At 51.0% G+C, this 11,056-nt stretch overlaps 1 protein-coding gene across 1 annotated transcript; it reads right to left on the bottom strand.

The window, feature by feature from the left end:
* Positions 1 to 324: 324 nt before the first annotated feature.
* Positions 325 to 4,600, bottom strand: LOC110743007 (putative uncharacterized protein FLJ45825). The gene is given in 4 exon segments (XM_021936917.2): positions 325 to 1,609; positions 1,612 to 1,778; positions 2,353 to 2,377; positions 2,964 to 4,600. Coding segments are annotated over 4 exon segments (675 nt in total). The 5' UTR covers positions 3,265 to 4,600; the 3' UTR covers positions 325 to 1,427.
* Positions 4,601 to 11,056: the final 6,456 nt, after the last annotated feature.

Below are 11,056 nucleotides of genomic sequence, written 5' to 3'. Positions count from 1 at the left end.
AGCTCCGTCCCACAGACTGGGCCCCTCCTCCACTCCCCAGACACTGTCTGAGGCTGGAGACTGGAGGCAGTGACCTCTGGGGATCCCTTGCCTGAGGTTTCTGGTTCCATCAATCCCAGGGAGCTGGAGAAGGAGAGCGGATTTCCCTCCAGGACTCCCGCGGATACCGACCTGAGCACATCAGCTAAAGTCCTCGCAGCAGCGCGATCACAGGCTCCAGAACAGGGCCTGAGGGTCCTGTCCCCTCCCCCACCCCGCCCCTCCTCTCAGACCCAGGGCAATTTCCCTACAAGTGTGCTCACGCTGGGCCCTCTGAGCCACGGCGCCAATTGACTGGATTTCAATCAGAAATCCATCTCCCTTAAGGACCGCTTTGGATAAAAGCAGAAGTAACCTGCAATCTAGATGCTGATGCCAAGCCATAATGGGGAAGCCGAAGAGAAGCCGGGCCCAACTCGGCCTCGGCCCCAGCCCCCAGCTAGGACGAAATCAGGCCTCAGCTGAAGCGGACTCAGCTTCCAGGGCCCGAGGAAAAGAGCCTGAGTTCCCTCCATCTCCACCACCAGCTGCCACAGGCTAAATCCTCGAGCCTGCCGATGGGGTTAGCCGGCTGCTAGCCGTATTAACAGTCGGCCAGGGGCCGGGGACCAGTCTTGCACCCCTGGGCAGGCCCTCTGTGTGGTTCCCAGCGCGCGCCCAACAAAGGCCCTTACAGGCCGGCTAAGGAGGGTCTGGGTGTCCTTAAGAGCCAGGAGGAGCTGCGGGCTCAGCACTTGTTCCCACCTACCAACCCCCAACCTCATCGCCAGCTGCCGCTTCCGCCACTGAGTCCTCTCCGGGCTATATTGCGGTCAGGAAAGGGTCACTCCGAGAGAGCGGGGCTGCTCCAATGCTCCTCCCCGCGCCCCGGCGCCTCCAGACCCCGCACCGCGGGCGGGTCTGTAGGGACAGGAGGGACCCCGTGGAGCGCTGTTGGCTCTGGTGCGCAGCACGGACAGCCTCCCTGGTAAATAATGCACGCCTCCCGGGCCAGGCTGCAGCAGGTAGTGTATCAAAGTAATATCGCGCTGCGAATTGCAGTGTAATCGCGGTAATTTAGGGCCCCGTGGGTGAGCCCGTTTCGGAAGGGCTGCGCGCCCGGACGGGCAAGGTGACTTGAGCGTCTGCGCCGGCTTTGACCTCTGGATTTCCTCCAAGCTAAGTGAGCCCATAAAAAATGGAGAAGCCCAGGCTGTCTCCCAGCAAATGGGGTGTGGGCAGAGAGATTGTATTATCTATCCAGACCCAGCGAGATGGATGCACCTGCCGGGAGAAAAGCGATGTCATTGCGCGCACAGCCCTGCAGGTTGGGTATCCACGTGCGGCGCCCATCCTCTCCCAGGTGGCCGAGAAGGCCGGGCGATGTGTCGGCTGCGCCCTGCCAGGAGCTAGATGTGTTCATTAGGACTTGGGCGGCCCCTGCCGCCGTGAGCTGGAGGATCCGTGCCTCCCACGAGCTGCTCAGCAACCACCTTCCGGGGTCCCCAGGACCTGACTGTGCCATGGCCGCTCCTCCTCCCTCCTGTTGTGCAGGGAAGTTGGGGTATTAATATTCCTGCCCAGGGCCTCCTGGGGGCCTGCTGCTCGTCTCCCCTCCCCCAGTTCTGCCAGGGAAAGTCATTCTGGGGTGGAGAGATGATAGCAGGAAACGTGTTTGCAGGCTCCCTTCTAACTTCTTGATGGGAGCCAGCTGGAAGCGCAAAAGCTGTGTTGTTCCTCTGTGCTCCGCTCCTGGTGACCTAGAAGGCAATAATCATGAGCCTGTCTCAGGAAAGACAAAGAAACGGAGAAACTTACTAGGGGCGGCAGCCCCCTCACATTGCATCAGCAGAGAGCCTTGTGTCTGCGGCCCCACCTCGGTGCCAGGCAGGGTGTTCTGAGTATCTTTAGAAGCCCCCGCCCCCACCCCATGCCTAATTCCCCGGATCCAGGAGTTACTGGTTCCTCCTCACCCATCTCTAAATCATTTTATGTCCCTCATTGAAGAGCTGGGGCAGACACCCAGGCTTCCTAGTCTGAGAATCTGCTGATATTCCCCAGCCCTGTTCCACACCCACCTCCAGCTTTTCCTTTTGCCTAGGTGGTGGGCTCTGAGCTAGCAGGGACCTTGGAAACCAGCAGTTCTGGTTAAACAAGCCAGAGTGCATCCTTCCCGCAGAACATTCTGCAGCAAGAATGAGGGAGATTTATGTGTATGGGGACCTGGAAAGATGTCCAGGATATACTGTTAAACAGAAAAAGCAAGTTGCAGAATAGCATGTAAAGTACAGTCTCATTTGTGTTACATTTTAAATAAAGGCTATATATACTCACATGCTTGCATATGCATAGAAAATGTCTGGAAAGATAAAAAGAGACTGTTAGCAATGGTTGTCCCACGGGATAAGGAGAAGCAGAAAGGGACTTTAACCTCTCATCTTACTGTTATGTACTGTTAAATTTTTTTAACAATTGTATTACTTTCATAATTTAAACATAAATCTTTCCCCTCCCCCCCACAAAAAAACAGCAATCTCTCAGCGCAACCCCTTCTTATGAAACTGAGGCCCAGAGAAGGAAAAGGACTTTCCCAAGTTGCACAGCACTTATAGCTTGGCCTCAGCCCTGGTCCTGCCCTCTCCTCACCCCAGGCACACAGCTCTGCCAGCCAGACCCACCAGACCCATGAGGGAATCATGAACCCCCCCTTCCCAGAGCAGGAAGGGCCCCTGACTGGGGTGCGACCTTACTTGAGGGAGCAGTCAGATAAAGGCAGGGGATCCTAAGACGAGAATTAGAGACGGATTTGGAACCTGGCTGGACGGCCTGCACTTGCCCGTGACCTTATCTAGCCACCACCAGCCCAGTCTTCTGACACAGCTGGCTTCTCTTGGTCCAGGGTTGGCCGGGGTAGGGACTGAAGGTTCATGCCTAGGGTGACCTACCATCTCGATTTGTCCAGGACTGAGCGGTTTCCTGTGACATGGGACTTTCATTGCTAAAACTGGGCAATCCCGAGAAAACAGGAACAAGCTGGTCACCTTTGTCTTGCCAGACATGTCCGCAGCAACCTGCTAAGAGCCTGGCAAGGACACCTCTGGGTAACTCAAGGGCAAAGATTCTAGAAGGTTGTCTCTGGGCGGAGAGAGCCAGCCCCTGCTCTGACTTTTCTGAAAAATATGAAGCTGCAAGAGTTAATTTACATTTTGTCAGTTGTGCTTTCTCCTTGCATTCGTCCACACACATGCACACACACACACACACACACACACACACCACTCCTAGTCTCCCTTAGTCTACTGAGAGGCATGTCCACCGGGGCCCAGAGATACCACCCAGAGCCCACTGAGTCTCTTTGAGCAACATAATCCTCAAGAAATTGTAGAGCCTATAATTACACATGGGATGCGGCGCAATTTCTCATCTCTCCCTCCCCACCCCAGGAGACAAAAAGGAAATTTCACACCCTAGTGAGCCAGGCTCATCTTTTCCTCTTTGATGCCAGCCTGGGGTTAAAAAGCAGGGACAGACGACACACACCTCCTCTGGGGCCTGATTCCTTGGCTGATTTTGAGATTCAAAGCATGCATCTTAAAGATCATAATCTGATTGTGCTATGCCCGCCTTCCCGGCCGATTAATGGCCTCCTGGCTTCCGCACTGCAGCACCCAGTGCTCAGCAGAAAGCCACCTCCCACACCCCAGCCCCACCTGAGTCTGGCAACCCAGAGGAGAAGAGGCTAAGGCTAAGCAGGGGGCGTGTCAAGGAAGGAACAGAGATCTAAGTTCAAGTCCTAGTCCTGTCGCTAGCTAGCTGTGTGACTTTAGATAAATTGCTTGCCCTCTCTGGTCTTTGATTTCCTCACCGTGAAATGAAGATATTGACCTACATGGTCTCTAAGACCCTTTAGACTCAATAAACCAGACTTCCTTGGTTAAAATCCTGACTTCTCCTTCTAGGTGGGTAAACTTGGGCAAGTTTCTTCACTTTCCTATGCCTCTGTCTTCATCCACCTCATTGTGTTGTAGTAAGAATTAAGTGAGTTAACATTTTAAAAGTGCTTAAAACGGTGCCTGGCACATGCCAAAGCACTTGTGGCAGGGACATTGGTGCTCTGTCTTTATACCCCTGGCACTCACTAGTCCCATGCCTGGCTCTTGAACTCCAAGCACCTGTGGTTCTCTGCCCTGCCTGATACGTTTCTTTGATTCCCATACTCCTACCCTGTCACGCCAGTGTCCTTGCCCTGAGCTCCAGGCAGGCTGGAAGTACAAGGAGTTTAAATGACTCAGAGTAGCCCTCAACCTGATAACTGTAGGGAGTTGGCATATAAATACCCCAGCAGTCCCTCTGAGATAGCTCTGAGGCTTGTTCTGCACAGCCCCACAGAGGTACAGCAGGATTGAGCCCTGTGCCCAGGAGGCTAACTGCTCATTCCCACACCTTTTACTGTCTTCCTTCCTGCCCCGGCTTCCCTACTCAGTGCTCCCCAGGATCACTCTCCAATAAACTACTTGCACCCAAATCCTTCCCTCAGTTATTACTCTGTGCTAATGCACTTTACAAATGTACCTTTGTTCTTTTTTTCTTTTTTTTTTCTTTTTTTTTTTTTTTTGAGACAGCATCTCACTTTGTCACCCACACTGGAGTGCAGTGATGCAATCATAGCCCACCACAACCTTCAATTCCTGGACTCAAGAGATCCTTCCACCTCAGCCTCTCAAGTAGCTAGAACTAAAGACATGAGCCACCACGTTTGGCTAATTTTTAAATTTTTGGTAGAGGTGGCGTGTTGCTATGTTGCCCAGGTTGGTCTCAAACTCCTGGCCTCAAGTAATCCTCCTGCCTCGGCCTCCAAAGTGCTGAGATTACAGGGATGAGCCACTGCGCCTAGCCTACCTTCGCTCTTCAAAGCACCTGAGAAGTGAGTGTGATTGTGCCTGTGTTACAGATGTGGAAACTGAGGCCAATGGAGGCTAAATGCCTTGCCCCAGACCACACAGCAGGTGAGTGGCCCAGCTGGGATTTGAAGCCATGTCTGTCTGACTCCACAGACTCTACATCTCCATCCGTCTCCCTCTTTTCCCTCTGAGGGGCTGGACCTTGCTTCAGAGATGGAAACCTCATGCCTTCAGAGGTACAGCAGCAGCTCCTTTGCTCCAGGCAGAGAGCAGAGGCACAGGACTAGGGCCATCTGTGGTATTTTCTCCCTTGCCAGTCACACTCATAGAACCCTTGGGTGGCACAGTCCCAGGCAGAGCAATCAGGCACTTGGTACCACAGTCCCAGTTTACATGCAGACACGTGGAAACCCTTGAGGGAAAGTGGCCTCCCAAAGTGCCAGGGTTGGACCGACCTGCTGCCTGCCCCAAGGTGGTGCAGCACTTCCTGGTCCCCAGCTGAGCCCCCGTCTCAGCCCCTGCAAGTGTGTGCTGATGGCAAGAGCAACAGGCCATATGCCTGAGACTTGGGGAGCCAAGCCTCACATCATCCCCTCAGCATAGAGAGCTCACTTCAGACCTGGCCTTATTATAGTTTCTGGCTTTGTACATATCAATAGCTTTTATAGGCACATGGTTCCAAATCCACAAAAGCCTTCCTCTTTTCCTGTGCCCCAGCTTTCCTCTCTGAAGACAACAGCCACTGTCACTGATCTGCTATGAGTCCTTCCAGAGATAGTCTATGCACAGACAAGCACATAAATGCAGTCCTTCCAGAACATTCTTTTTCTCTAGAACAAAATGTCTTGGAGATCTTTCTGTGTGAGTACAGAAAGAACTTCCTAATTTCTTTTTAAAGCTATATAGTATTCCAGTGTATTTATGTCCCATAATTTATTTAACTAGTTCTCAGTGAATGGAAATTTGAGTTATTTCCAATCACTTACTAATGTAAATCTTGTTCATAAGTTATTTTACACACTTGGAAATATAACTGTATGAAAAACAGCTAGAGATAGAATTACTGGTACAAGAGGAATGCACATTTGTAATTTTAAAAGATGTGACCAACGGACCTCCAAAGGTGCTGAGCCATTTACACTCCCACCAGTTATGTGCTGCGCTGAGGCCCAGCTGCATGCCAGGCATGGGTGTGCATTATCGACTTTGGTCTCACTACATTCCTGGGGGGTGGCACTATTATCCTTATTTGATGACAAAATTGAGAGAGTTCAATTTTGCCCAAGAAGACCCAATAAACCTTTTATTATTTCATTACATGCTAGGGTCTGTGCTTTACATTTATTATCTTATTTAACCTTCATAATAGCACTATGAGGTAGGTACTTTTACCATCACCGCTCATTTTCCAAGTGAGTCTAGTATTGGAGCTCAGAGAGATTATGTAGCTTTCCTAGCATCACACAGCCAGTGGTAAGTGGCAGAACCAAATGTGAGGCTGGGCTCTCCCTGCTCCCACCAGGAGTCTATCACTGGCTTCCTGCTTCCTGCCTTATGTGTGCCTCAAACTCCTCTAGTTTGAGGGACTCTGCACAAAGCAGAGTCCCCTGGAAGCATCAGAGAATCGAGGAGTCAGTGATTGCTAGAAGGTAAGAGCTGGAAAGGATCATGAAAGGGGCAGGGAGGGTGGGACCGGAAATACGAGGGGTGGTTGCCTCGATGTTTGGGAGAGGTGGGGCTGCTGGGATGCTAGATTGTTGTACCCTGCCTGGGATATTCCTTCCCCCGACATGTCCATAGTGCCCCCTATTGAGAAATTCCGCATTTCATTTTGCAGATGCAGAAATAAAGGAAGGATCCCCTTGGAAAAGGCACAAGAGTCCTGCATTGGAGGCAAAGCCAGGACGAGAAATCGCTCTGCCGAGAATCTGGGTCCCACCCCTCCAGGACCAGCACTCTGAACTCTGCGTGGGGCTGCCTCCTGCACAACTTGAAATAAAGTGAACCAGACCAAGCAGCCTTCATGTGGGAGGAGGGCTCACTTACCAAGCACCTGCTGGATACACATAATCATTTAAGTTCCATGATAGCTCTATCCCTTTACAGAAGAGAAGATTGGCACTAAGTCCCCCAGCTGAAGGAGGGTGTCGGAAGGCAGATTTTGGGAGGCCTGAAACCCAAGCAAAGGGCTTTATGTTGACTGCGATATTGAGTACAGTGAGTTAACAGGGCTCTAGAAACAGGTTCTTGAACCAGGACATAACTTACATGACTTGATCAAATTCGTGCTTTAGGACACTCACTCTGGTGGCAGTGCTTTGCACATGCCATTCCCCCTGCTTGGAATGCCCTTCCCAGACTTGTGTGACCCAAGAACTGCAGCCCGAAGCTCTCTGTGGAGCATCCCCTGAACCCTGATCCCCCCGAAGGCAGGGGCTGGGTTTTAGCTTTTCATCCCCAAGCTCTGGTCTAGTGTGAGGCACATCATGGGAGCTTCATAAATGTTTACGGGATGAAGGAATGGAGTGATGAAGGCCTGACGGAGACAGTGGCAGCGGGAAGCAAAGGGAAATGTGAGAACAAGGGAAAGGAAGACGGACAGGGCCCCTTGACCGGTTAGATGTGATGATAACAGCTTGTACCTTTTATAGCAACTGTTGTATACCAGTTTTTATAAGGGAGGCACTATTAGCACCTGCATTTGACAAATGAGGAAACTAAGACTCGAAGAGAGTACACAGCTAGTTGGTGCTTGAGGTCATATAACTCGCAGGTGGTAGAGCCAAGCTTTGAACCCAGGCAGGCTAACCCAGGATTCATGCTCTTAACTTCTGGTCTGTTCTGTACAACTTACAAGGACAAGCAGGTAGTAAAGTCAAAACCATCCATCCTGGAAAACTGGATAATGATGCTCAGAGTTCTGGGTCTTCTGATCTCTCATCTGTTGCACTGTCTGCCAGGTGACCCCCTCCCATTCATCACCTCCTTAAAGGCTCAGCCCAACACCCACCAGGATCCAAGCTCAGTCTCCACAGAATGTGCTGCCTGGACAGAGACTCAGTGTGCAGACATGGGGGTGGGGGACATGTGGGAGCGCAGGCAGGAATCTGGGTCCCACTCCTCAGGCTCTTGGCCTGCCCCAGCAGGCTCCAGGCAGGAAGCCAGTCCAGCCTGCTGTGCCCTCTCTCTGCTGCGCCTCCTCCCTCACCCAAGTCACACTCCACACGCTCAGGTTCCTTTGTGGTGGGTGTTTTGATTAATTTTATTCTAATTAATTCAGTAATCTCAAGCTGTTTGCAAAATCTTGCACCGAGCGCTGCTCTGTGATGGATCTGCAGAAGAGGCTACAGACAAACACCGGATTCATGTCATTTCTCCATTGGCGCTATATATATCTTACGGCTGGGAGAGAGTGGGCTGGGGGAGAGCAGCAGGACACTGCCTGCCTGTCAGCTTTTCACTGTCATTCCCCAAATGCCCTCTGTTTGCCTGCGGCCAGGGCGTGGGGTCTGTGGTTGGGGCACAGGGACCCCGAAGGCTTTCTTACAGGCAGGCGGGCTTGGTGGCAGGGCTTTGAGCCCTACTCTGCCTCTTCCTCTTTGTGGAGCCTCGGGTGGTTTGCTTAACCAGCTTCAGCACCCTCACCTAGAAAACGGAGATGAGCCAGGCGCGGTGGCTCACGCCTGTAATCCTAGCACTTTGGGAGGCTGAGGTGGGTGGATCACAAGGTCAGGAGTTCAAGACCAACCTGGCCAAGAGGGTGAAACCCCGTCTCTACTGAAAATACACAAATTAGCCAGGCGTGGTGGCAGGTGCCTGTAATCCCAGTTACTAGGGAGGCTGAGGCAGAAGATCACTTAAACCCAGGAGGCGGAGGTTGCCGTGAGCCAATATCACGCCACTGCACTCCAGCCTGGGCAACAGAGCGAGACTCTATCTCAGAACAACAAAAAACAAACAAACAAAAAAGGAAACGGAGATGAAACGCCTACCCTGGCCACCTCAGAGGCATTCAGAGCCAGCTGGAGTATGGGGACAGGCTTGGGAAACTGGAAGGACCTTAGGGTACTGCTAATGTCTTTACTGGAGAAGCCGTAGAAGGTGATGGGGAAGACTCAAACCAGATTTCCTGGGTTTGAATCCTGCCTCAACCTCTTACTAGTGGGAAACTTTGCAGAGGTTACTTCACCTCTCTGTGCCTCAGTTTCCATGCCTATAAAATAAGGATGAAAATAGCACCCATCTCAGAGGGTTCATATCAGATTAAATGAATATGAGCAAAGCTTTTAGAGCAGTGCTTGGCATGGAGTCAAGCACTATACAAGATAACTATTATTATGGTTATCTTAGTTGTCTTCATCCCTTCAAAATCTTCCCAGTGCATTATAAATTCCTTCTCTGGTTAGCCAGAACGCACCTTGCACTCCAGTCTCAAAGCACACATCCTTCCCTCATTTCTCTGAATGTGTTAGTCTTGGCCCATAACTGGTTTCCTCTCCAAGTGGCCAATATCTCTCACCCCAGGTCCGTAACTCCCACCATGGTAGGATTAAGGGGGCTTGGTCCATGAGTGTTCCAGTAGTCCTATCCAAAGGGACTTGGAGGCAACAAGATGATTAGAAGGGAGCTCATCTTAAAGCTGAGTCTGCTAAGTATACACATTAATTTTACTTAAAATCCAAATACAGGAAGGTTTTCAAAAATTGAGGCAATGTCAATTATGTATATGAAGGGTTATTTTTCTTTTCTATGGAGGGACATTGGGAGGGACACACGGAAATGGGGGACATCCCTCCCAGTACACTTTTGGCACCTGTACTCATGCCATGAAGAGGAAAACAACTGACCCAACCAACGGGGCAATGGAACAGGGTGGGAAGTGATGCTGTAGGTGGGTAGTCAGGGAAGGCCTCTCTGAGGAGGTGTCAAGCCCTGAGAAAAGGGAGAAAAGCCCATTGTGTGACAATATGAGTAAAGAGCACTCCAGGAAGAGCATACAGTGTGCAAAGGCTTGAGGCAGGAATGAGCTTAGGGGTATTTGGGAGACAAAGAACAGCAGCTGATGGGGACAGCAGGATAAATTACAGTGACGAAGCCACAAGGTCCAGGCCAAGGGCTATCAGCCATAATAAGGAGCTGGATTTCATTCTAAAGGTGCTGGGAGCCTTTGGAGAATTTTAAGCCAGAAAGTGACCTGATTTCATTTATGTTTTTAAAAGATCACGTTGGCTGCTGCTCTAGCATTCATCCATCCATCCTTCCACCTGCTTATTAATAAGATTTCCTGCATACCTACTGTGTGCTAGGGTCTGTGCCTGGCACTTGCAGTTTAGAATTGAGTAGGATATTGCCCTCCCTCGTGGAGCTCAGCATGGATGAGAAAACGATCTTCTGGTGCTTTCAGAAGCAGGGGTTGAGTGCATGGCAGAGCTGTGTGCAGGGTGTGCACTATGGAGGAAAGGACTGGGGCCCTGGGACTGGGGACAGGAAGAGCTATTGAGAGCAGTGGTTCTCCAAAGTGAGTGGCATCAGAATCCCCTGAAGGGTTTGTTAAAAACAGATTGTTGGCCGGGCACGGTGGCTTATATCTGTAATCCCAGCACTTTGGGAGGCCAAGGCAGGCAGATCATCTGAGGTCAGGAGTTCAAGACCAGTCTGACCAATATGGTGAAACCCCGTCTCTACTAAAAATACAAAAATTAGCTGGGTGTGGTGGTGCACACCTGTAGTCCCAGCTACTCGGGAGGCTGAGACAGGAGAATTGCTTGAACCTGGAAGGCAGAGGTTGCAGTGAGCAGAGATCATGTCACTGTACTCCAGCCTGTGACAGAGAGAAACTCTGTCTCAAAAAAACAAAAAACAAACAAAAGATTGTTGTGCACAACCTCCCTCCAACCGCCATACAGATTCTGATTCAGTAAACCTGGGGTGGGCCTGATAATTTGCATTTTTAGCAAGTTTCTAGCTGGTTGTGATACTGCTGGCCCAGGGACTACACTTTGAAAACCACTGTGTAGGAGGATCTCAACTTCTATGGACCAGAAAGAGCTATTTCCAGGAATTTATCTCAGCACCCGAGGTGTGGACAGCTCCCCAACTGGCTCCACCACTCAGGCTTGAGACAGGAAGCCTGCTGA

Source organism: Papio anubis, chromosome 6 (assembly GCF_008728515.1).
Source record: "Papio anubis isolate 15944 chromosome 6, Panubis1.0, whole genome shotgun sequence".
Lineage (NCBI taxonomy): Eukaryota > Metazoa > Chordata > Mammalia > Primates > Cercopithecidae > Papio > Papio anubis.
Note: the sequence above shows the minus strand (reverse complement) of the source record. Positions and strands in the feature narration are given on the sequence as shown.